The sequence below is a fragment of the Macaca fascicularis genome, chromosome 1 (assembly GCF_037993035.2).
Source record: "Macaca fascicularis isolate 582-1 chromosome 1, T2T-MFA8v1.1".
NCBI lineage: Eukaryota > Metazoa > Chordata > Mammalia > Primates > Cercopithecidae > Macaca > Macaca fascicularis.
In genome coordinates, this window is record NC_088375.1 from 106,879,715 (window position 1) to 106,905,294 (window position 25,580).

At 45.4% G+C, this 25,580-nt stretch overlaps 2 protein-coding genes and 1 non-coding gene across 54 annotated transcripts in view; all 3 read right to left on the reverse strand.

Annotated features, from left to right (window-relative positions):
* Positions 1–732: 732 nt before the first annotated feature.
* Positions 733–4,073, reverse strand: HAX1 (HCLS1 associated protein X-1). 3 transcript variants are annotated; one of them, XM_005541673.4, is made up of 7 exons: positions 3,906–4,073; positions 3,091–3,209; positions 2,728–2,915; positions 1,644–1,695; positions 1,385–1,491; positions 1,142–1,232; positions 733–996 (listed from the first exon to the last, which is right to left on the reverse strand). In XM_005541673.4, the coding sequence occupies exons 1-7, from the start codon at positions 3,956–3,958 to the stop codon at positions 911–913; spliced, it is 696 nt and encodes a 231-aa protein (XP_005541730.2). In that variant the 5' UTR covers positions 3,959–4,073; the 3' UTR covers positions 733–910. The 3 variants fall into 3 exon arrangements, with proteins under 3 accessions (XP_005541730.2, XP_005541729.2, XP_073851050.1); XM_005541672.4 differs by having other exon boundaries at positions 3,091–3,353; XM_073994949.1 differs by lacking the exon at positions 3,091–3,209.
* Positions 4,074–5,147: 1,074 nt separating this feature from the next.
* The window catches only part of UBAP2L (ubiquitin associated protein 2 like), a 57,713-nt gene continuing 37,280 nt past the window's right edge, over positions 5,148–25,580 (reverse strand). For 10 of the 50 annotated variants that reach the window (XM_065545307.2, XM_073994789.1, XM_073994700.1 and 7 more), the window contains 14 exons: positions 25,347–25,519; positions 22,551–22,740; positions 21,754–21,808; positions 21,319–21,493; positions 20,884–20,956; positions 19,370–19,565; positions 19,194–19,282; positions 17,589–17,642; positions 16,595–16,676; positions 15,501–15,718; positions 14,913–15,018; positions 10,089–10,156; positions 7,697–7,894; positions 5,800–6,452 (listed from right to left, as the gene is read on the reverse strand). In XM_065545307.2, coding sequence (XP_065401379.1) covers positions 6,357–6,452; positions 7,697–7,894; positions 10,089–10,156; positions 14,913–15,018; positions 15,501–15,718; positions 16,595–16,676; positions 17,589–17,642; positions 19,194–19,282; positions 19,370–19,565; positions 20,884–20,956; positions 21,319–21,493; positions 21,754–21,808; positions 22,551–22,740; positions 25,347–25,519 — 1,773 coding nt within the window. In that variant the 3' untranslated portion in view covers positions 5,800–6,356. Of the gene's footprint in view, positions 5,773–5,799; positions 6,453–7,241; positions 7,293–7,696; positions 7,895–10,088; positions 10,157–13,117; positions 13,520–14,912; positions 15,019–15,500; positions 15,719–16,594; positions 16,677–17,588; positions 17,643–19,193; positions 19,283–19,369; positions 19,566–20,883; positions 20,957–21,318; positions 21,494–21,753; positions 21,809–22,550; positions 22,741–25,346; positions 25,520–25,580 lie in introns of those variants that run through there. The other 40 variants (XM_065545383.1, XM_073994753.1, XM_073994766.1 and 37 more) reach the window with 8 other exon arrangements.
* Positions 16,762–16,897, reverse strand: LOC123571133 (small nucleolar RNA SNORA58). The gene has a single exon (XR_006695303.2). It is a non-coding gene; the product is annotated as a small nucleolar RNA SNORA58 (small nucleolar RNA).

The following is a 25,580-nucleotide window of genomic DNA, read 5'->3' on the forward strand; positions in this document are numbered from 1 at the left end:
GATCCATCTGCCTCGGCCTCCCAAAGTGCTGGGATTACAGGCATGAGCCACCACGCCCAGCCACATAACAATTTTTTTAAGGCCAGTAAAGTAAGGAAAATTTACCCGTGTACTTCCTCAGTTACCTCATGAACTCTCCAGTCAGTGATCCACACTTCCACACCCACACCCTTTTTTGGGAATCTGATGTATCCCTTTCTAGAAATTCTAGAAGTTTTCCTGAAATTATTTCTAGTTATCTCCTCAGTAAGAAAAATCATTTTTCTTTTCTTTTTTTTTTTTGAGATGGAGTTTTGCTCTTGTTGCCTACGCTGGAGTGCGATGGCACGGTCTCGGCTCACTGCAACCTCTGCCTCCTGGGTTCAAGTGATTCTACTGCCTCAGCATGGGATTACAGGCACCCGCCACCATGCCCAGCTAATTTCTGTATTTTTAGTAGAGACGGAGTTTCACCACGTTGGCCAGGCTGGTCTTGAACTCCTGACCTCAGGTGATCTGCCTGTCTCAGCCTCCCAAAGTGCTGGGATTACAGGTGTGAGCCACCAAACCTGGCCTCTTTTTTTTCTTTTTTAATTTATTTCTTGCTTGAGAAAGAAAAATCATTTTCTACTCAGGTTTTAGATGTAGAATAAAAAGTTAAGGAATAAGGAGAAGGTAGAGGACCAAGATAATTTCGGAAGTGTTGGATGGTTCTAGAAACTGAAATAGCCTTGACAAAACCAAGACAAATAATTAGCATAAATAAAAGTTTTATTGGTCAGTTTGGGTGAGTGACAAACTGACATGCCCCCAATTCACTATTCCACATATCCAAGCCCCTGAGGTGGCAAGAGGAGAAGCTAAGCTTATTAATGGTGGGCAATGGGTGAAAGGTGGAAAGGACTTTGAAGGCCTCTGAGGGTTAACAAGGCTACCGGGACCGGAACCAACGTCCTAGGAATAAGTCCAGGATGGAGAAGGCATCATCCAGGGCTGGAGGTCTTGGTGATTCTGGATCTAAGGAAGAAAGTCATACACACAAATAGGCTAAATGAAAGAGACCAGGCAGAAGCAAAGGAGAGAAATAATATTCAAGGGTAGAAGAGTAAGAGTTCCCTTCCCCAAGGAATCTTGAGATGAACCCCTTTGTCTTTTAACTTACCACCCCTAGGACTGCTCTCTGCTTCGTGTCGGGTTACTGTAGTCTCTGTCCGGCCCTCACTGTCCACCACAGTCCGGCGCTCCTCCACTATCTACAAGGAGAAGTCCCCACCATATTCCTCACATCACTAACGATAACGCTCAGCAGTTTCTTTACAGAGATCCCTGTTTCTTTACAGAGATTCCTGTTTCAGGGCATTCATTCCCTGGCCACAATTTCCTTTACCTCTTTCTTTCAACTCACCCCATCTGGTTTAGTGATCTTGGTTACAGAGATGCTCTTGAAATAGGATTTGGGCTGGGGCTGTAGAACCGGGCCAAGACCCTCCTGGGAAACCTGGGAATCAAGATCTGGAAGAGCAGAGAGATGAAGAAGCAGGAGAGAAAGAGTCCAAGGGAAAAAAGGAGACAAGTGTACAGGAAGAAACTTCAGGGAGGGAAAATGGACAGAACTTCAGAAGAATAACAAAAGGCTGATAAACTTCCCCTTCCTCCAGACTTACCATTGTCCTCTCTGGTTCTAGGATGGGGGTCCACAGGCCATATGTCATCAAACTGCAGAAGAAACCATAGTAAGTGAAAAGACATCTTCTAATCTGAAATTTGAAAGGTCATAGACCTCAAACTAATCCTGAGCTCCAAAACCCACTGCCCCGGGGGAGATAATTCCATTCAGAATAGCTTTATTTATACACTCCTTCCTCCTTCCTGGCTGTTTTATGTATCCTTCTACCAGAAAGACTTCCTGAACTGATATATGTCTATACTCTGTGCACAATCCTGCCTTATCCAAGAATTATCTAGACCAGTGGTGGTTTATTGTTTTTTTTTTTTTTTTTAAGAAACAGAACACCCATCTCCCCCCCCAAAGAAAATCCCACAAGCTTAATAGAGAAAACAGAAAACACTAAATGGAGGGCTTAGGATTCCAGCCCAAGGCTGTCAGATTCAAACAAGAATTGCAATCTTTGGCCAGGCATGTTGGCTCACACCTGTAATTCCAGCACTTTGGGAGGCCAAGGTGGGTGGACCACCTGAGGTCAGGAGCTCGAAAGCAGCCTGGCCAATATGGTGAAACACTGCCTTTACTAAAAATACAAAAATTAGTCGGGCGTTTGGCAGGTGACTGTAATCCCAGCTACTCAGGAGGCTGAGGTAGGAGAATCACTTGAATCTGGGAATTGGAGGTTGCAGTGAGCTGAGATTGTGCCACTACACCACAGCCTGGGTAACAGAGCAAGGCTGGGTCTCAAAAAAAAAAAAGTGCAATCTTTGTACTTTTTTTTTTTTTTTTTTTTGACATGAGTCTCCACCTCCTGGGTTCAACCAATTCTCCTGCCTCAGCCTCCCGAGTAGCTGGGATTACAGGTGCCCGCCACCACGCCCGGCTAATTTTCTGTATTTTTAGTAGAGACATGGTTTCACCATGTTGACCAGGCTAGTCTCGAACTCCTGACCTCAGGTGATCCACCCTCGGTCTCCCAAAGTGTTGGGATTACAGGCGTTAGCCACCGCGCCTGGCCAGTCTTTGCACTTTATTAGTGGTCTCTCACAAGCTCTCACTTTAGGACCCGATGGGATACTCACACTATGAAATGGTCTCTGGGAGCCCCAGTCTGGTGCTGGTCTGGGGGATTCACTTCTTCCATCACTCTCCAAGACCCCCCCAAAGATCCTGGGCTGGTGACTATCTGGATACTTAAGCATTGAGTCCCGAAGTGTCTGTCCCTCCCGCAGTCTCTCACCAGGTGTCTCTGACTCAGGACCTGGGAGTTCTGCAGAAAGGTGGCAGGTGTTTGCTGGGGTGGGAAAGGACTTGGGCTCTATAAATCTCCCTGAAATCATCAGTCTTCTCACACTTCCCATCCCCCAGCTACTCCCTGCAGGCTCTTTATTTCACCCACCAACCCACTAGAAACCGCAGGTTGTCCCTCAGGGAAAGCCACACACCAGGAGGATGGGAAGGCAAGGTCCAGGCCCCCATATCGCTGAAGATGTTATTGAAATCTCGTACTAGGTCATCAAAGCCGAAGTTATCGTGGAAACGTATCCCTCCTCCTGGGCTGAAGCTGAAGCCGAAGCCAAATTCCTCAGGGGGGTGCTGAGGACTATGGAACCTTGGGTTCCCACGGCCCCATGAACCCCCTTCTTCCTCTTCTTCCTCATCATCATCTTCATCTCGAGTCATCCCTCCAAAAAAGGGATCTCTGTGGCTGAGAGTGGAGGCAGATTGGCCACCAAGATGTCAGCACGATTTAAGCCATAAAATCAACTCATGGGTGGCAAAGTGGGACAAGAGCAAGTGGTCTGGGAAGCTGGGGAGAGGGTCGGAGGACTGGTTGCCGCATCAAAACATTAATACAATGGCTGACAGTTCTTTCTTTCTTTCTTTCTTTTTTTTTTTTTTTTAATCAAAGTCAGACCTCAGCTCGCAGCTCCCTTCTTACACCTTCCCCCAGAGTCCCTCCCCTCTCTCCTAAGGTCCTGCTCACTTGCTCACTGTCCTATTCTCCCGACCCCCATTGTCTTCCCCGCCCGGGTCCCTGTTGCATCACCCCAGGTTGGAGAAAGGCTTAGTTTGCTGTTTCTCCTCTTAACGACCGCCTTGGTTACTGTGGCGGGGTGAGTATTCAATGTTGCGACTTCTGTCCTCTCTACAGGAGTTGAAGGAGTGGGACAGAGGATGTTTTTCCAAAAAATAAGACGTAGGGGTCAAGCTCCCCTCAGACGACCCCCACCCTTGTCCAAGCCGGACCTACTCTCACCTCCGAGGTCCAGGAAAGCCGAAAAAGCCCCGGAAGAGATCAAAGAGGCTCATTCCCGTATTGGGACGCGAACCTTTGAACCCCTCCAGTGGTCCATTCGCAGAAGGGGCAAACCTGCGCAGCCCTGTGGGAAATTGAGCGAGGCGTCAGCCCACGCTACCGGAAAGCAAGCCCGCGATCCTGACACTGTCGTAAACGACTGTAAGCCGGACATGCAAGGGAGGCGGGACGGAAAGTCTTCCTCAAATTTGAAAGGCTTTATCTTTACCCCACCTTTTAGAGACCAGTTTCCGTGACGGGAGTGAGCGTGACGCACTTTCAGTTTCCTATGACCGCCTTCCTCCTAAACCTGTTCTTCTTTCTGGAGACAACTCAGTCCGAAAAGCGATTTCGAGGGTTTGACTCTGGATGGCACCCGCATAAAGCCGCCAGAGGGCAGCCCAGCCGCACAGATGAACCGGCTTGAGGGCATCCCTCAACCTCCCCACCCCCGGGGCTGGCCAGTCTAACAGCAGAAGCCACCTCGCCTCTTACTCGGGCGTTCCTTTTGACTGACCTGGGTGACGTCTGCTGTTAGAGGGATGAACAAATGAACAAAATGCTTTTCCAAGCTCTTTCTAGTATTGAATTCCCCAGAGATCAAGACATGAGACGCATGGACTTAACTTCCTCCACCTCTCTAGCTACTAGGGAGTTTGTTATAACCATATAGGATTCTTTTATCTAAGCAGGCTCTGCAACCAGCAAGACAAAGGATTTGTAAGGGAAGGGAAACTAGTTGTGTCCTGAGAAGGAACAAATTGGGGACGATAAAGAAGTATCCCTTTGGTATCTTTTTTTTTTTTTTTTTTTTTTTTTTGAGACAAATTTTTCTCCCATGTCTCCCAGGCTGGAGTGCAGTGGCACCATCTCGGCTCACTGCAACCTTTGCCTCCCAGGTTCTCTCCTGCCTCAGCCTCCTGAGTAGCTGGGATTACAGTCATATGCCACCCTGCCCGGCTACTTTTGTATTTTTTGTAGAGACGGGGTTTCACCATGTTGACCAGGCTGGTCTCGAACTCCCGACCTCAGGTGATCTGCCCACCTTGGCCTCCCAAAGCGACTAGCCTCATTTTGTGCCTATCCGAAACCTGTCTCTCCCTGTACCCCATCCCCAAGCCAGACTTGGCTCTAGATTCTTTTTCAAAGAATTGGGTATAGCTATGTCACAGAAAAGCACCCAAGAAGCAACTACTACAGTAGTCCATTCCTAGGGGGAATGTGCCCCAAGGTTTTGGTTTTTTTATTTCGTTTTTGGGGTACAGGTGGTGTTTGGTTACATGGATGAGTTCTTTAGTGATTTCTGCGACTTTAGTGCACCCATCACCCGAGCAGTGTACACTGTACCCAGTATGTAGTCTTTTATCCGTCACCCTACTCCAAGATTTAGTTCTGTCAGACGATACATGTTGCCTTCACTTCTTTTTAGTTTATTTACCTGGACCCATTTAAGTCATAACTTAAAACTCTTTAAAGCCATTTTTTTCCTTTGAAATGGTCTCAGCTCCTTCTTGATCCTCTCCATTTTCCACCCAATCTCCTCTATCCCTCTCCCTTTACTGCCTGAAATCGGCTGTAGATGTAGCAGTTTCTGGAGGAAATGAAGATTTGTGGTGGTTCTTTCCAGTCAACAGGTTGTGAAAGTCTTAGGGGTGAAGGGAAGGAAATCCCCTCAAGGACAAGATACTACTACCACATTAAGGTCAGGAGTTCTTAAAGGGCGAAGATTTCATTTTATTCCACTGCCTTCAGGGGCCTGCTAGAGGAGGCCCCGTTGGTACAGTAATACTTATTCACCAAGCTGGTCATCGACGAAATTGAGGATGTCCTAGACGGAGCAAGAATAGGCAGAGGCTGAAGGTAGAGGTTTTCTTTTTATATATACAAGACACATTAATCCATTAAATTTGAGGACACAGTACAAAAAAAAAAAAAAAAAAAAAAAAAACACTTCAACTAATTCATCTGACAATGCTGTTCATATTCATGACGCCATTTTTTTTTTGTTTGTTGTTGTTGTTTTCCTAATAATAAAGGAGGAGACTTAGGGCTGTTGGGCTGATATATATTTGGGGGTCCCACCTCCCCACCTCATCCGTACACCACCAGGGTGAACAGGAGGAAGCAAAGGAAGGGCAGGGCCCATAGCAAAGTTTCATAATCTTGAATGCAAGAGGGGAGAAGGAATGGAAGGGGGGAAAAAAAAGGAGAAAATACAAATCCTATAATACATACAACAGGGTGGGGATGGTATAGGAATGGGACAGACATGAAGCTGAGGCATGGGGTGGGCCGCTGGGGGTGGGGGGCAGCGGAAACCCCCCACATTCCTTTCTCTTTGATGTTGTTTCCATAGTTTCCAGGCTGAGAAGCCCTCTCAGAAGATGGGACCGGGAGAAGAGGGTCAGGGCCTCAGTTGGCCCCCCAGCTGTAGCTGTTGTAGGCAGACTTGTTGGTCTGGGGCTTCTGCGGGATGGAGCTGGTCTGGCTACGTTGCCCGCTGCCCGTCTGCAGGGGAATGGGAGGATGATGGGGAGGAAAAAGGTGTCTAGTTAGTGGTACAAATTTGTAACATCTTCAGGTGGAGATGTGCAAACTGTCTTGCTCTCCCATTCCCCTCACTACTATTAGAACCATAGAAAATTTAGTCTGCATAGCTGCTAAAGCCCCTTTCTTACAAGCAGGAAGGCATTTTTGACTTTTAAATAGGGAAAAGATGAAGAGGGCAAGATACCTTTGGAGATAAGGTAGTGAGTGAGTTCTACTCATTTTCAATTCTACCTTCTCCTACTACCCCTTCTCTCCCCTGCTCTTGGAGATGAGTGATCACGAGGCAATTTCATTTCCATTGATCCCCATGAATGCCTCAATTTGGAAAGCTGTCTTTGAGAGGAAGGAAGTCCTTATTCCAGCTCCAGCCACCTATAATGGAGCTCTCAAGAGGCCACTTGCATTGCCCCACAGATCCCCACCCCTACCACACATCACATCTGTGAGCCCATTTCAGGCAGGTACGAGAGGCAGTCTGAGGCCTCAGGCTGCAGATGCTGCCCCAATAATCTTTTCCATTCTGGTAACCAAATGTTTTCCACAGTTGGGGAAGGGTACAAAGATAAAGAGGGTGTTGGGGAGGGGAGAAGGAGAGAGGAAGGGGAGGCCAGAGAGCTCAGCAAGGTGTTTGTGTTTGTGTATCCCGATTTGTGACCGCGCAGTCTTTTCAAGTTCCCTGAGGCTGTGAAGGTGAAATGGGGACTGAAAAGGAGTGGGTTCAAGCATATGATCATTCAATTTCATTACCTGCTCCTCCTGCTGGCGCTGGCAACAGAGAATCATCTGCAAATATGGTAGCTGAGGCAGAACCAGGATATATGGAAAATAAAGGGACAAACTTTGACAATAGAACTCCACCATTAGAAGGGAAAGCTAAAATGTCAGGGAAGAGGGAAGGCTGGGAAAGGAAAGAAGGGAGGTGTGACCCAGGTCTGATGGGATGAGGACAACTGTGGCACAGGAGGAGAAGGGCACCAAAGGAATTGGGCAAAAAAGGTTTCAATCTGGCCCCTTCTCTGAGATATCCTTTGCCGGCCGCTCGTGTTATGTACGCTTGTGTCTGTATGTGCTGTGTGCCCATGACTGGCGCTGGGGAGGGATTGGGTGAAGGTGGTGGTGAGGAAGGGTAAGAAAAGGAAAGGGAAGGCAGTTTTGAGGGATAGGAAGAGGAAGGGAAAGGAGAGAGGGGGAAGGGCTATTACCTGGCCATCCTGCTGCAGGTGATGGTGAAGGATCTGAGAGTGCGGCTGCTGATGGGGGGTCAGAATGTGCATAAAGGGGGCAGGTGGGTAGGCAGCAGCTGTGGCCGGATTGATGGGGCCCCCACTTCCTAGGGCTGAAGGCAAGTTGAAGGAAGCAGCAGGAGTACCGGAATGAAAACCTTGTTTCTCAAAGGACTGCTATCCAGGAGGCCAGGAGGAGACAGAGTAAAAGGGATCAGCAAACCAATCTTGGGATTTTCCTGAGCTCAAGCTCCCTGACCCTCAGAAAGCAGCATGGTGTCACAGAAGGCACAGTACACTTGAAATCACATATTCAGGTCTCAGTCTCAGCTCTGCTCTTATTTAATAACTGTGTGAACCTAGGCAAACTACTCAACCTCTTAGCCTCAGTTTCGTCAGATACAAAACAGGGACACTACAAACCTGTTGTAAAGATCAAATAGGCTGGGCACGATGGCTCACACCTGTAATACCAGCACTTTGGGAGGCCGAGATGGCCGGATCACACAGAGTTCGAGACCAGCCTGGCCAATATGGTGAAACCCCATCTCTACTAAAAATACAAAAATTAGCCAGGCGTGGTAGCGGGTACCTGTAAATCCCAGCTACTTGGGAGTCTGAGGCAGGAGGATCACTTGAACCTGGGAGGCAGAGGTTGCAGTGAGTCAAGACTGTGCCACTGCACTACAGCCTGGGAGACAGAGGGAGACTCCATCTGAAGAAAAAAAAAAAAAAAAAAGGCTGGGCACAGTGGCTCACGCCTGTAATCCCAGCATTTTCGGAGGCCAAGGTGGGCGGGTCACCTGAGGTTAGGAGTTTGAGACCAGCCTGACCAACATGGAGAAACCCGGTCTCTACTAAAAATACAAAATTAGCCAGGCATGGTAGCACATGCCTGTAACCCCAGTTACTCGGGAGGCTGAGGCAGGAGAATCGCTTGAACCCGGGAGGTGGAGGTTGTGGTGAGCCAAGATCACGCCATTGCACTCTAGCCTGGGAAACAAGAGTGAAACTCCGTCTCAAAAAAAAAAAAAACAACCAAAAACAAACAAAAAGACTAAATAAGAGGATGAAATGTGGAAGCACTTTGTAAAACTGAATGTCATATTTGAACATCATGAAATTTGAACTTAGAACTCCAGGCTGGGCATGGTGGCTCACACCTGTAACCCCAGCACTTTTGGGAGGCTAAGGCAGGTGGATTGCTTGAGCCCAGGAGTTCAAGATGAGCCTGGGCAACATGACAAAACCCTGTATCTACCAAAAAACAAAAATACAAAATACAAAACAAACAAAAAACAAAAATACAAAAATTAGGCCTGGTGGTACACACCTATAGCCCCAGCTACTCAGAAGGCTGAGATTCCACCATTGCACTCCAGTCTGGGTGACTTCTTGAGACTGTCTCCAAGAAAAAAAAAAAGCAAACCAACTGTCCCTACCCCTTCCAATATTCCTTTAAAAAAAATAATAATAAATAATAACTCCGCTGGGCGCGGTGGCTCACACCTGTAATCCCAGCACTTTGGGAGGCCGAGGCAGGTGGATCATGAGGTCAGGAGTTCAAGACTAGCCTAGCCAAGATGGTGAAACCCCGTCTCTATTAAAAAATACAAAAATTAGCAGGCGTGATGGCAGGCACCTGTAATCCCAGCTACTCAGGAGGCTGAGGCAGGAGAATCGCTTGAACCCGGGAGATGGAGTTGACAGTGAGCTGAGGTTGCACCACTGCACTCTAGCCTGGGTGACAGGGCAAGACTCTGTCTCAAAAACAAAAACAAAAAGAACTCCATGGATATTTCAAAAGAAATAAACACATACTGATATATTTGAAGTGTTGAAGGTCTTGTTCATGAAGTGCCCCGCCCCAGACCCCCAGTGCTTAATAACAAACTTTAAGTATTTATGGTGATGGGGGATAAACGCAACGTAAGAAACCTGTGGATCACTCAAATGCTTCATTAGTTACTAGGTGTCTCCTTTCCCACTCCCACTGTTACAGATTTACTCAAAGAATGGAATGAACTAGTTTCCTGTCACTCTCATACTCTCTCTCTTGAAAAGTCATGAAAAAGGTTGGGAGTAGGTAGGAAAAGGGGCCAGGAGAGTTGCACAGTAAATCACATGACACATTAAACAATTTGCCATGCTTCACCTTCCTATTACACTTCTCTTGGTTTTTTCTCAGAGGGCTAAATTTTAACTTCTTAGAGGAAGTGAAGTCTAGAGAAGACCTTTCATTTAGAAAAAGTAGGATGGGTTTCCTGCCACCTCTCCTAGGGTTGTTCTTGTCCACTGTATTTCTACCATTACAACTCTACCTCTTCTATGTCTATCTCTTTTCCACTTCTGTCCAGAGCCAGGCACCTACCTGGGTTTTGGAGTACACAGAACCCGAGATATCTGGCACGCCCGTGTTACTGGAGGTGACTGAAACACCTGGGGGAGGAGGAAACAGACAGGAGGATTAGCTCAGCTAGCTACCTGGCCCTTATTCCTGAGGTGGTATCTGTAGCCTTTCTAGCTATACCAATGCAAGGGAATTTTGGTTGATTTTCCAGCTTCACGTCAGTCCTGAGAGTTAAGAGTTTATGAAACAAAAGCTCCCTAAGGGTTCTTTGGACCTTTCCAGGTGTGTGTTGAGTATACATGAGAGAGTGAGGTTGTTTTTTTGGTGGGCAAGGGAATATGACCAAACCTCACTAGCACATACTGTTTCAAAACACTTCTGTACCAAAGTCTAGCAGGAATATAATAAACTTTTAATTTTAATGTCCATTTCAAATCAATCCACCCAAACTCCACTCAGTTTTATTCCTGGAGACTCGGGCAGTCTGGCCCTCTCTCTTCCTGAAGTGACATTTCTGGGCTCAAAATCTATGCCTCCACTGCATAAGTACGAGAGGAGCAGTTCACTTTAATCCCCAAGGGCACTCTCATTCTCATAGCCTCAGCTCAGTCAGTCCAGCTTCTTTAGTCTTGGAGCATCTAGGCTAAATCTTTAAACTTAATATGTAAAGGCCTGCCATCAAGATCAATTTCCATGTACACAATTTAAGCCTAAGTGTAGTGGGGTGGTGAGGGATAGGTAGACAGGAGTAGGCCATCTCCTATAGCCTAGGTGGAACACAAAAACCACGTCATTTTCAGTATACAACTTCAGCTTCTCCGTAAGATAAAGTTCTAACCCATACCCCAACTCTCATATTTCCTGTTGAAAACTCCCTACTAACCACTACAACCTTAAAGAAACCAGAGTAGTACAACATGTCATTTTAATTTGTACTCCTCAAATACTCATACTACACTCTATCACCTGGGGTATAAGGCAATGGGTCAAGGAGATAGGAAAAGCCATGAAATAAATAATCTAACATCTTTTAAACTTTCCATTTTTAAACAAAGATTTGAAGAAAAGTAAGTAATTTAGGAATATAAAGCATGATTTTAAAAAGATATATTAGTTTTTATAAAAATAAAACGAAGCTTCAGAAAAACTTTGCCTTTCTGTCTATGCCCTTGGATCCTTCCCATCAGAGGTACACATTTCCTTCTCCTCTGCTGTCAGGAACACTGATGGAAAAGTGTTTTAGAAGCACTGTACTAGAGTGGCCAAATCACAAATAAGGAATCCTCCATTCACCCACAATTCAAACTCTAGAACCCAAATCCTCCCAATGCCTCAGACAAAGGCAGCCTTCCAAAGTTAAACTCATCTTGAACAGTCACTTTTGAAGTGGTATCTTAATCTGGAAAAACTTCCCAACATCTTAAGTCCAGATAATTCCTGGGAGGGGCAAACACTAACTAGGAAAAATAACAGAACTACAGAAAACCAAGCAAGAGAAAATACTTCCTTATCTCCAAAGCATCAACTGTCTAAAGACACTGAAGTAAAAGAAGGGAACGATATCTTAAGGGGCTAATGGGTATTTTTTCCGTTCCCTTTTCAAACCTGAGGTGCCCATCTAGCAAATCACTGGGTAACAGTCATAACTTTTAAGAACAGAAGGTTCAGTTATGGAAAAGGCTTAAGCTAATAGTTTGTGTGGAAGAGTTGAGAGTAAAGGTGGAATAAACAGGATATAAGTAGAACATTTTAAAGTCAAACCAAAAGAGACAATTTACTGCAAAGGCAAAAAAAAAAAAAAAAAAAAAAAATAGCATATTTGGTCACTCTCTGCAGTGAGGCTAGGCTGCCTATATCTAGGAATGGCAGAAGTGACTAACTGGATGCTCAAGCTGGGTGGTAGGGAGGAATTCAGCTCCAGTGTGCCCCTACCTGATCTCATTCTTTCCAGAGTTTAGGCTAAAAATAACTTCTAGTCCAGAGGCCTTATCTTGGATATGAGGTTGAAGGGACTGGGAATGCAGGAACCATAATACTCTGTAGTAGCCATAATAATCTCAATGATAGTATTAGAGACCTAGAAAATAATGGGTACTGATTTCACTACCCCTTACCAGTTATTAGAAAGATCTTCAGACTACAGAGTTCTCTTGCTTTCCTTCCAACATCAACACCCCCTACTTATCCCCAAACAGTGACAATACCAGTATCACGTGGGCAGCAGGGCAGAGAAACATGAATCTCTCTCTCCCACCATGGCAGCCCCTGGGAAAGGTGGTCACACTCCACAGAACAAAATTACTCCAAAGGGCTGGGAACAAATACAAGGAAAGCTGAATACTTTGGTTTCTAATTAACCCAGGGTGGTGATCTCACTGTCCACATTAACTGTATAAACAAAGGGCTAATGTTGTATGCTAGCTGGACTGGGAGGGAATTAGAATTTCCACAGTCAAGGGGATGTCTGACCAAACCGCTCCCACACATCCTTAGCTTATACCCGCAAATGCAAAACTGATAATCCAAGATTTCTGAAAAGCCATCAAGGGACTAAGAACAATGTTCCAGGATAGCATAGTCTCCACAGAGCCTGAGTCATCAACTAGCTGATCACTAATGACTTTATCAGATCTTAGCCACTTGGCCTTTAGGAACCAGATAGATGTGGGAATTAAGCCTTGGAAGATACTTCTCTAACAGCTCTGAACACTATCTCTTTTGCCTTTCACCATGACATGACACTCCAAACTTTTTTGTCCTTTCCCCCACTGCTTATGTAAGAGGCAAAGGAAAGATCTAAATGGAAAAATGAAGCAACATAAACATGGAGAATTGGGGATTTCTACAAAGTTTCCTTTACCAACCAATCAACAGGCAGGAAACTGAGGCTATTTCCCCTCCCCCCACCTTCATGAAACCACCATACTGAAAAATTAATAGTTCTTTGGCTATGCTGGGGTTTGATTAAAAAGGCCACCCTCCACCCTTCATTCATAGCACAGCATTGGTTCCTAGTGTCCAGAAAGACATGCACGGAAAGAACGCCAGAGTTAGCTAAAGAAATACCACAGTTTATTGAAGACTACAAATATTTTTGTTACAAGTTGAAACTACATGCCTTCCAGAAATCAAAAGCAACAGCGGGTGTGTGCATTGATGCTTCGAAGGTGCTGCACCGCTTGAACTTGAAATGGGTAAGACAGGGTCAGACACATGGGGGAGAGGGAAATGGGGGAGGGGCAAGTTCAAAAGCCCAGAAGGTATCCACCAACTCATTTCCCCAAGCCACGCAGGCCATGGCCTCAGCTCAGCAGGCTCTCCTCAGTGGTCTGGTTTCTGAAACAAGACTTCAGTGCAAATTTATACACACACACAAAACATAGCCCCCAGCCTTGGGCCAAATTAGCTCTCAGCCGTCCAGAAATGCTTGTAAGGGGGTGGATATTTTCTTCCTAAAAGGAATCAAATACATAAAAATAAATGAATGGAATGACAAAAGCCCTTTGTGGGGTTGGGAACTAGGGGTTCTCAAGGGCTGATATAATACGTTTCTGAATTCTGAAGGGAGGCAAGAAGCTGGGATTTCTAGAATCAGGTATGCCAATTCTCTTATATTATCAATCACCTACCTCTTAAAATTTGTGAACCTGGTCCAACTAAGACTTCAACCTAATGTCCTCAGAACGGGGCCACCACTCCAAGTCAAAAAGCTTATAATCCTCCCCACCAAGATTCAGGGTGGACCTTGCTCGATAAGAGGGGTGGCCACAAGGAGTCTATGTATTAAATCTCAATGGAGCTTCTCAGGATTTAACTGATGACCCACTCTAACTCATAAAGCACAGTTCAAAGCTCCACCTGGCTATCAGTTCCTAGTCCTTACTGCCTTCTGTGCTGTTCCCAATTATTGAAAACTGTGGGCAACTGACCCACCCAGAGCCCACATAAGGGTGAAGAACACATGCTGCTCTATCCAAATCACCATGAAACTGTAACTGAGCTGACAGCTTTGAAGGACAACCCCCATCCCCAATCCTAAGCAATCACAGAAACCTGCTCCTCCCCTATTCATCTACAAGTCGCTGAAAAAGTACAATTATATTATTCAAAGATTTCTTCTCGCTCCCTGTCCTCCAAAAGTAGAGCACAGATGTCAGGTATGGAAGCAAGGGAGAGGCTGAGTATCTTTTAGGTAAGTACCCATCCAGAGGATTCCTACAATTCCCTCCTGCCATCACATATGTAAACGGACTTTGCAAAGAGACCAGCCATACAAATGAAGGAACCTAAAGGCCCAACTCTCCCAGTACAGTTCCCACTTTATTGAGTAATAGTCACGCCTACTCCTTTTCCTCCATGGTTTAGGTCTTCTAGCTAGGGAATAAAAAAGGACACATAAAAGTAGTGCTACAAAGTGATTTAAGCCAAACTTATCGTAGTCTGCTAGCTATGAACCCACTTAATGCTACTACTCAGTGAATATACCCCCTTTTGTATTATCAGTGCCATACATATTATCAACACTTGCCTCCACTTACATTTCAGCAAAATCTTGGGGCTCCTTGCCCTACTTCCACCCACACTTTTGGCCAACCAACATATTCTAAAAGCCAACACATACTCTTGGGCATTCCTGTCACAAAGAGTGGACACATGTCCTAGTATCAAGCTCCTCTGCTGGTGCTGCTCCCACAGATACCCAAGTCAGCCAAGTATTAACAATCATACCTGGGGCAGCGGTACACCCTCACCAACCCCATTTTCTTAAGCACCAAGTCTTCCTCCCTGAAATTTATCTAATAACACCCCACAGATACCACCGAGCCAGGGACAAGGTCAGCTTACCAGTGTTGTATCCATGAGACCCATATCCACTCGGCTGTTGGAAAGGGGTGGCCGATGCATTCACACTGACATTCACACCATGCTGCTTGGAAGAGGTAGGAGCCACCTAAAGAGCAAAAAGGCCAGACTTGCAGTGACGTGGCAGCAGAATACCATCTGTCCCACTTGTCCTGCTCCAGGTACTGGACATTCAGATGGCTACCTATCCTGATGCAGGTTGACCACAGCTTGCTTAGTGAAATTAGCTCCTTACTAACTGTTCTAGAATCTACTAATGAAGTCAAGAATTGATAGTTTGGAGGAAGAAAAAGGGACAATGGCAGCAGGGAATGAATGAATCTGAGTGAAGCAAAGCTGTACGGTATCATATTCTCCCTTTGGCAAATTCTAAGACTAGGCAATCCCTATCCTAATTCCACCAATTCCAGCCCCATTCCCCCATCACCCTGCACCAGGCCAAAAACAGGCCAGAGGTGGAAACTGTTCCTCCTCATCCATTACTGAAGTCATTGATCCTTAAAAGCAGCTAGAATAGTGTCCAGGGCTAGGATCCTTCACCACAAGGAGTGACCAAAGCCAGGTACTCACAGGGAACACAGCAGGCCCATACTGGAAGGTGCTGGGGAGGCCCGGGACCCCTGTATAGTATGGCAGGCTGGTGTAACTGTAGCCAGGAGGCAGCGCCGGGTTCAGGAATGTCTGCTGCGTGGTATGGTGAGTCTGCGTCTGGTTCTGTTGGGGTTGGGCCAAGGTTGTGGCCGGGGCTGGGGAGGAGGCATCCCCACGGCCGAACTTTGTGAGGTCACCTGTGACAGGAGAGGCTAAATGTACCTGCCTCTTTCACCCCAATACCAATGCAGAATTACCTCTTCTGGTTTCACATGATTCCAGGAGATCCTGTTCAAAGACTATTAAAGTTCAACTCCTTGAATTACATTTCTGAGTGGCTCCAATTAGTGTTGCTCAGCATATACTGAGCACAGTTGCTGTAAGCCAAGGACTAGTGTTGAATAACTGTGCAATGCTATGGCAGGGACAGGCTCCTGGAATAAGGCACCTGCATAATTTCTCTGCCCACTTGTGTTCTCTTTCATCTTCCCCCTTCTTCCCTCCCCTCTTCTCGTCCATGAGGAATACCCCATGCTGGACTTGAAAGACAATGATGGATCAGGGAAAATGGTAAGTCAATGAGGACAATGATAGGTCAGGTAAAAGAAGAAGGCCCCAGACCTAGCAAGGCAGTGAGATTGCCACTGTGAGTAGCATAAAGGGGCAGAGATGAGCAGAGAAGACCACATCGACCACTGTACTGTACTTCCTGGAAAAAGCTAGCAAATGGCTTGAAACTAAGTCAAGATATCGCTTTTTTGGAGATGGGGTCTTGCTATGTTGCCCAGGCTGGTCTTGAACTCCTGGGCTCAAGCAATTCTCCCACCTTGGCCTCCCAAGTAGCTGAGACTACAGGTGTGTGCTACCATGCCTGGCTAAGATATCATCTAGAAATCACAGGGAGACAACAGAAAGTGGGATGAATAGGAAAAGCCACGACATGCCCAACTTTAGCAGGATTTTGAATCTACCAATCCTGATTTATCACATTCCTTCTTGCTACCAATCAGGTTTCTGCCATCAATCCCAACACTATCTCCCTTTTTATTTATTTAGTCCCATCCCAATCCTACCAGAATAAGGGTTGCTGGCCAGGCTACCATCCCTCCCAGTCAGCGGAGTAGTGGGTGTGGGAAATGGGATGCTGTAGTAATCCTAGAAAAGAGGGAAAAAAAGAGCAGACATTCAATGTCACTCATTCCCCAGCATGAGTATTATTTCCACAGAGGAAAGAACAGAAGAATGTGAGAGTTGTGCAATTTATCCAGTCACTAATTAAGCTAGCTAGAGTTAGCACAAACTCCACATTACTCTTGCATACACTGTCCCCCTTGCCTGGCCATGAGCACAGTCAGGCAAGGTCTACGGGTATGCCCACTTGAGAATATGTCAAAGTCCATGAGGACCAATATTTTCAGCACTTTAGATGTCATCCCTATCAGTTTATACCAAGCTTATTCTACTGAGAAAACAGATCATTCTGTAATTTAAAGTGACTGGGACAAACAAAAAGCACCCTGAGTGCTCCAGATTACTTTACTAGGCTATAGATTAGGTTAAATGGCATTTACTAAGATGCCACAACTCTGATTTAAAAAAAGAAGAAAAAAGGCTGGGTGCGGCGGCTCACGCCTGTAAGCTCAGCACTTAGGGAGGCAGAGGCAGGTGGATCACGAGGTCAGGAATTCAAGACCAGCCTGGCAAAGATGGCAAAACCTCATCTCTACTAAAAATACAAACAAAAAATTAGCCAGGGGTGGTGGCGGGCCCCTTTAATACCAGCTACTCGGGAGGCTGAGGCTTTGACCCAGGTGGCAGAGATTGCAATGAGCCAAGATGACGCCACTGCACTCCAGCTTGAGAGACAGAGTGAGACTCTGTCTTTAAAAAAAAAAAAAGTTATCTTCTATTGGAAACCCTCCCCAAAATCCCGATATTCTAATATGCCTTAGATCAGAGTGTATGGAGGGCTGGGATGGGAAAGAGCTATGTCTGTGACTGAGGTAATTCTCCCAACACTAATTTTAAGACTACTTTATTTTCCAAAGCTCTATCCCACATACTCACCAATGGAAATCTTGTCTGAAGCATCTGCAAGTCATCATAACCATATACTTGTGGCTGAAAGATACAGATATATAGCAATAACAGGAACTGGTCATGATGTTAGCAAACTAAGGAGCCAAGAGACAAGCTAATTCAACAGAATATTCATCCTCATTCTGGGTTAGAACAGGACACGGATTATTTCCTTCAATTTTATTTAAGGAAAAAGCAGTAAAGTACAAAGAGATTAAATGATTCATGAAAGGTCTTGAAGCTTTCCTTGAGCTAAATACTACTGATTCTAGTAGGCTGGCTTCTTGATACCAATAGAGTAGACACAAAATATACATGAACAACCAGTTTTACTCTCTATTCTACAACTCTCTGTCTCTTATACTCTTCAAAATCTGGCTTAAAAATAATCTCCTCCATAAAGAATATTTTACTTTTCTCCAATTTCAGGGTTTTAAGGTAGTGACTACACATTAAAAATGTGTAACTGTGTTATTTGGATGTGTCAGCAGTATAATATTTATCTAGACTTTGTCCCTGAGGGCAGGAACAGGTATCTTTTTTAAAACTTTTTCATATACCCCTCATCTTAATAGCTACCAAATACTTGAAGGTCAAGAAGACACTAGGGCAAAAAGCTACTACTACTATCAGCCACCCACTTATTCTCAAAGTCCCAGATTGAGTCAGGAAACTTTCCTCTAACCAGGCCAGACCAGCAAACACACTCAAGAGTTACAGATTTAATCAAATCAGAGAAAATAACTCTTAGGGCCAGGAGTAGTGGCTCAGGCCTATATATAACCCCAGTTCTTTGAGAGGCTGAGGCAGGAGGACCACCTGAGCCTGGGATTTTGAGACCAGCCTAGGCAACATACGAAGACCCTGTCTCTAAAAAAAATTTTCCAAACTTAGCCAGGCATGGGGATGCACACCTATAGTCTTAGCTACTTGGGGAGTCTGAGGTGAGAGGATTGCTTGAGCCCAGAGTTCAAGACTGCAGTGAGCTAGCTATGATTGTTTCACTGCACTCTAGCCTGGGTAAAAGAGCAAGATCTGTCTCAGAAAATAAAATAATAGTCATAATTATCTAAGACACTAAAAAGGATTCTAGATGAACATTCTGGCCTTTGGCTTCTGAGGCCCAGAAGTTGTGTTTCAAACAGGGCAGATATTCTCATCACACATATACATACATATTGTGCACACACACATGCATACATGTGTGCACCATAAACCAGAGCAGATACACAATAGATGGGTTGGCCTCAGTTTAGTCCATTAGTACTTTTTCCAAAACTGCAAAGATTAAAAACCAGTTTGATTACATGTGGCAATTCCTTTTATTTTATATTTTAATTACAGTTGACCCTTAACACAGGTTTGAACTGCATGCTGTTTATACGTGAATCTTTTCCAACCAGACACACAGATCAAAAATATAGTCACATTTACAGAATGCAAAACCCATATACATGGATTCCACAGAGCCAACTGCAGGGCTTGAGTATGTGCAAGTTTTGGTATTCACAGGGGTCCATCTGAAGCCAGAGCTATAAAAAGAGCAGCCACAGCATCCTCACCTTTTGAAGAAGATCCTTTAGTCCCACTTACCGGGTAGGCATGTAACAGCCCTGGAGCCATAATATACGGATTAGGCAACAACGGCGGGACCCCAGGAGGGAGGTTGGGAGGAGCTTTTCCTAAAAGAGAAATTACATTTTTATCCTATCACACAATTACTTACCTCTTCCATCCCAGAGGAATGCCATCTGCTTATGCAAGACTACCTGAAGTCGTAGCAACTGAGCTTCGAGTCGAGGCTGTGACAGTGGAGTTGCTGCCTAGGCTGAGGCCCAGGCTACTGCCACTATTGAGACTGGAGGAGACACTGACCACTGGGGGAGGTGCAGAGACTGTGCTGGATGTGGTGGAAAAAGTGCTGGAGGAAGAATGGAGATTCGCCTCACTCTCCACACTTGTGTGCTTCAAAAGGGGGAGCAGTGGAAGAGAGAAGAAGAAAAGAGATCAGCGTCACAGGTCAGGAAAAATAAGATAAGACAATCCCTCCTGCTGAATATATTATTATGTCAACTTCCTAATTAAAGAGACCAAGTAGGCAAGGTACCAAAGTACACTCTGCTAAAGTAGTTAGAAATAATCTCCAGCTACATATTCCTCAAGACTCATCTGGCATTCGAATGGTAACACACTCACTGCACATCATCATCCTGTTCAGAAAGACAGTAACGCAAATGGAGACAGATTCCTCAGAGACTAACATTGGTTCATAAAGGAACAGAGAGAGTTGAGATGTAAAAAATACATCACAGCTTTCTCTCCCCAACTTTTCTTTACTAGTTGAGACCAGTTTGTGGACTAGGAGAAAGCAAAAATTCTGATTTTACTTTTTTTTTGAGACAGGGTCGCATCTGTTGCCCAGGCTGGGGTGCAGTGGTGCAATATTGGCTCACTGCAACCTTGGCTTCCTGAGCTCAAACAATCCTCCCACTTCAGCCACCTGAGTAGCTAGGACTCTATGAGTGTACCACCAGGCTTGGCCAACCTTCAAAAAATTTGTGCGGGGATGAGGTCTCACTGTATTGCTCAGGTTGGTCTCAAACTCCTGGGCTCAAGTAATCCTCCTGCCTTGGCCTCCCAAAGTGTTGGGATTACAGAGGTGAGCCACTGCACCTGGCCACAATTCTGACTTTAAACCTGAAACTGTGTGTTTGAACAGAGACTCCTAAAGGAGCCTTAGCCCTCATATCTCCCAGGCTTCTGGCAAATCTGACACTTTTGTCCAAAATGGGTCCTTCCCTTTACAGGCTCAGCTTAATTCTATTAATAGTTGTTACAAATCGCAACAACAAAATTGACTCTTGGACCAAAAGCTCTCAACTGGCATCTACCTTCACAAAAATGTCCAGCCTTGCACTGATTTCTTTTCAGAACTCATGTTTGGCATACCCAAGACCAAGAAAAGAGAACAGCCCTACCAGTCAGAAAGGTATGTTCTTCCAGAATTTATTAAAGCATACAAAGCCCAACTATATATTCAGTAGGCAAAAAAAGTCAGAAAGTCACTTTCAGGGCTTTTAGCAATGGCCCAGAGCTCAATGTTTAGGGATTGTTCTGCCTCTCTTGGGTTCCTAACATCCCTTTACTCGTTTTCCTGCAACTTCAAATCAATTATTTTGCCGACTCATGAAGAAATTTTCAATAATTCTCTCTTGGGACAATCTTAGGGTTGGATAGTTCTAAGTGTAAGAAAACCACACATCCCTCTCTGCATCACACTTACCAAAAGAGTGGATGTCGAAGTGCGCCCAGAAGATGTTGATGATGAAAGGGTATTCTGCTGCGTTGATAACGTGCTGTCAGAATAAAAGAGGTTGCCATCAGCCATAGTGCTATAGTTACCTGACCTAGAGCTTCAGTCAAGAACATAACAAGGAAATAAGAGATAATATGAGACACCAAGGAGGTCTGAGATCATATATATGTTAAGCACAATGCCCAGCCAGGGCTAGTCAGCAGTTAAAGCAAAAGTGGATGTTGAAAAGGGGAAAATTAAAACAAGCCTCCTCTGTCTTCACTTCCCACAGTTCTCAGGTCACCCACTTACCACAAAAGTAGGGCTAATGTGGTCTCTGCCAGGTCAAGGGAATAAGAAAGAACCAGAGAGCTCTGTTACTGCTATTCACCAACCCCAACCTCCATCCTCACCCCAAATCACCTGCTGTGTTGTGTGGTGGTAGTATTTGGAATCTCCTCACTGTGGCTCAAGCCACCCAAGGAGGATGAATGCTGATTGGTTGTCGTCAGTAAGGAAGCTGCAGATACCGTTTCATTGAGAGGGGGGATGCTAGAAGTGGAAGGTGAATCAGATTTCACTGCAGAGCCTGTAGCACCTAGAAACATAGAAAGAAGGAAGTCCACTTATCAGAAAAAAGGGAATGTCTATAAGCGGTGACTACAGTCCCAGGCTGCTCCAAAGACAAGAGGATGAGTTATTTAACAGTGGACTGTATTACGTAGAATCTTTTTTCTTTAATGCTGAGAATTACACAGCATAGGTCTCATTTGTCCAATGAAGGGAACTAATGGATTATCACCATTTTAAGATAGAAAACCAGAAACGTAAGAGGGGAAAAGCCTGAAGAACACTCACCTTCAACAGATTGTGTGGTCTGTAACTGCGTGGCCTGCACAGAACTGAAGCCATTCTGGTAAAAAAAAAAACAGAAGAGCAAGAAACAGACAAACTCATGTGAATGAGGCAAGTTAGCACTGATTCAGCTTTATTTTGGTCAACAAATCTTTAGGAGAAATTCTGTAAATTAACCAAAAGGATTAATATTAATACAATGCAGACTATCCAAAAAACCAAAATACTAACAAAAATTAAACAACAGAACTGAGATATACCAACACTGTGTGACCAAAAGCAAAAGAAGGAAACCCTACAAATTGCTGAAGACACCCCAAACCTAAAACAGATAGAGGAAAGGCCCAAAGTCCAAATTCAGTGATTTTTGGGGAAGGATGAGTACAACAGTTCAGTCATACCACCTATTCCACTGGCAGCATCTGACAGTCACTCAACGTCACCTCTGGCATATGCTGTCTCCCTCACCATGCCAGGACATAGCAAGGTGAGGTCTACTGACATGCACCCAGAAATCTGGCAATCACATCTTCCCAGAAGACAGGACAGGCACTTGAGACTGATTCTACTAGTGACAATGAATTTTTTGTATAAGAGAATGGTTTCCTGACTCATCAGTCTCCAGGTATGCTGATAAGAACTTTTAATTTACTAATCACAGATGTGTGCCTTTTTCATATTCTCAATCACTACTTCCAAAGTTTCTTTGCACCATTTGCTGAAAAGTAAAACACTAATATTTAAGGAATTTTTGCCCACTATTCTCCTAACCAATTCCCAGGGGTTCATGAAGCCACTACCTTTGCCTGAGTCAGGTCCTTTTGGGGTGATGAAGAGATGGAGCTGGGGTACCGCCGAGTCTGTGTGGATCTCTGTTCATAAAGAGGGCCCTGAGCATTATTTTGGGAGGTATAGGTTGTCGACTGAATTGGGCCGCTCTGATAACCAGACTCCTGACTCTGGTTAGATGAAATTGTAGAGGAAGATTCACTGTAAATAATGAAGAAAAAAATCTCAGACAAACAAAATAGATCAGATCTACTGATACTAAGGAAATTGTGGAGATCTACTAGTGGAATAACTTGATTTGAATCAAGAAATTTTTCAGCAACAAGTAAAAGAATCTATCAAAATTTTCTCCTGAAGGTCGGGCGCGGTGGCTCAAGCCTGTAATCCCAGCACTTTGGGAGGCCGAGACGGGCGGATCACGAGGTCAGGAGATCGAGACCATCCTGGCTAACACAGTGAAACCCCGTCTCTACTAAAAATACAAAAACTTAGCCGGGCGAGGTGGCAGGCACCTGTAGTCCCAGCTACTCGGGAGGCTGAGGCAGGAGAATGGCGTGAACCCGGGAGGCGGAGCTTGCAGTGAGCTGAGATCCGGCCACTGCACTCCAGCCTGGGTGACAGAGCGAGACTCCGTCTCAAAAAAAAAAAAGAATTTTCTCCTGATAACACTAGGAATCCCTACCTTCTATAGTGCCAGAGATCTAAATTAAGAATTAATCTTAAAAACATTTAGGCTGGGTGCAGTGGCTCACGCCTGTAATCCCAGCACTTTGGGAGGCCGAGGCGGGCGGATGACGAGGTCAGGAGATCGAGACCATCCTGGCTAACACAGTGAAACCCCATCTCTATTAAAAATACAAAAAAAGTAGCCAGGCGTGGCGGGCGCCTGTAGTCCCAGCTACTTGGGAGTCTGAGGCAGGAGACTGGCAGGAACCCAGGAGGCGGAGCTTGCAGAGAGCCGAGATAGTGCCACTGCAGTCCAGGCTGGGTGACAGAACAAGACTCTGTTTCAAAAAAACAAACAAACAAAAAAATTTTTAAAAATCTTAAAAACATCTTCAAGTCTTCAAGGAAGAAAAAAGTCCCTTGGCTCCCCCCTACATTCTGCTGTTATAAGAAAAAGTGGATCCGGAAGCTGTGGCTCATGCCTGTAATGCCAGCACTTTGGGAAGCCAAGGTGGGCAGATCACAAGGTCAGGAGATCAAGACCAGCCTGGCCAACATGGCAAAACCCCGTCTCTACTAAAAATACAAAGAACAGCCAGGCATAGTGGTGGGCGCCTGTAATCCCAGCTACTCAGGAGGCTGAGGCAGGAGAATCGCTTGAACCTGGGAGGCAGAGGTTGCAGTGAGCTGATAGTGCCACTGCACTCCAGCCTGGGTGACAAGAGCAAGACTCTATCTCAAAATAAAAAAGAAAAAGTGGCTAAATGTCAGTATACAGGATACATTACTCTTGGCCCCTTCTATACATTCATGGACCCTAAGCACAGGAAAAGCCATCTTTTGTTCACACTCATTTTAGAGAATTCTGAATTCTAGGCTCCCTCAAGAACCATATAAGATTTGGGCCGGGCGTGGTGGCTCACGCCTGTAACCCCAACACCTTTGCAGGCCAAGGTGGGTGGATTACCTCAGGTCAGGAGTTCAAGACTGGCCTGACTAACATGGTGAAACCCCGTCTCTACTAAAAATACAAAATTAGCCGGGCATGGTGGTGCATGCCTGTAATTCCAGCTACTAGGAAGGCTGAGGCAGGAGAATTGCTTAAACCTGGGAGGCGGAGGCTACAGTGAGCAGAGATTGCGCCATTGCACTCCAGCCTGGGCAACAAGAGCAAAACTCTGGGCCAGGCATGGTGGCTCATGACTGTAATCCCAGCACTTTGGGAGGCTGAGGCAGACGGATCACCCGAGGTCAGGAGTTCAAGACCAGCCTGGCCAAGATGGTGAAACCCTGTCTCTACTAAGAATACAAAAATTAGCCAGGCGTGGTGGCACATGCCAGTAATCTCAGCTACTTAGGAAGCTGAGGCAGGAGAATTGCTTGAATCCGGGAGGCAGAGGTTGCAGTGAGCCGAGATCACGCCATTGCACTCCAGCCTGGCAACGAAGCAGAACTCCATCTCAAAACAAAAAACAAAAAACAAAAAAAACAAAAAAAAAAACAACAAAAAAAACTGGGGGCACGGTTGCTCACGCCTGTAATCTCAGCATTTGGGGGGGCCAAGGTGGGTAGATCGCTTGAGGTCATGAGTTCTAGACCAGCCTGGCCAACATGGTAAAACCCCATCTCTACTAAAAAATACAAAAATTTGCTGGTTATGGTGGTGGGCACCTGTAATCCCAGCTACTCGGGAGGCTGAGGCAGGAGAATCGTTTGAACCCGGATGGCGGAGGTTGCAGTGAGCCGAAATCGTGCCACTGCACTCCAGCCTAGGCAACAGAGTGACACTCTGTGTTTAAAAAAAAAAAAAAAAAAAAAATTTGTAGAGACAGGGACTCATTATATTGCCCAGGCTGGTCTTGAACTCCTGGCCTCAAGCAATCCTCCTGCCTTGGCCACCCAAAGTGCTGGGATTATAGGTGTGAGCCATCACATCCAGCCCCTAGGGGGCATATTTCTACCTGTTTAGTTATAGATAACCCTAATAATAATATTTTAAAGCACTCAAAGTGCTATGATTGACTATTTTCCCCCAGCCATGCAGAGAGGCTTGGCCTCTCCAGAGTTCTAAAAATTACCCGCAGATTAAAAAAGTAGTAAAAGGTTAATAAGAGAGGTCTTATGGCTAATGTTTCCTCTACCTGGCCGTGCTGGTATACAGGCTACTTGGAGCCTGGCTTGAAGAGGCGCTCGTGGTGGGGGTGGACTCATAATCAGAAAGGACAGGCTCTGACCCAAATTGCAATGCCCCAAACTGCAGGTTTAGCCCTGAGATATCTGCTGAGCCAGGCATCTCCACAGCCAGAGCAGGAATCTATAGAGAAAGGTGAAGGAGAAGAGAAAGTAATGGCTTTAATACAACCTTACTAAAGACC

Excerpts from the sequence above, each read along its gene's own strand:
- HAX1 (XM_005541672.4), bottom strand. The coding sequence starts at position 3,958 with ATGAGCCTCTTTGATCTCTTCCGGGGCTTTTTCGGCTTTCCTGGACCT. Across the intron at positions 3,354-3,905 it reads GGCTTTCCTGGACCTCGGAG|CCACAGAGATCCCTTTTTTG; the intron begins GTGAGAGTAGGT and ends CTCCACTCTCAG. Across the intron at positions 1,233-1,384 it reads AGATCACTAAACCAGATGGG|ATAGTGGAGGAGCGCCGGAC; the intron begins GTGAGTTGAAAG and ends TTCTCCTTGTAG.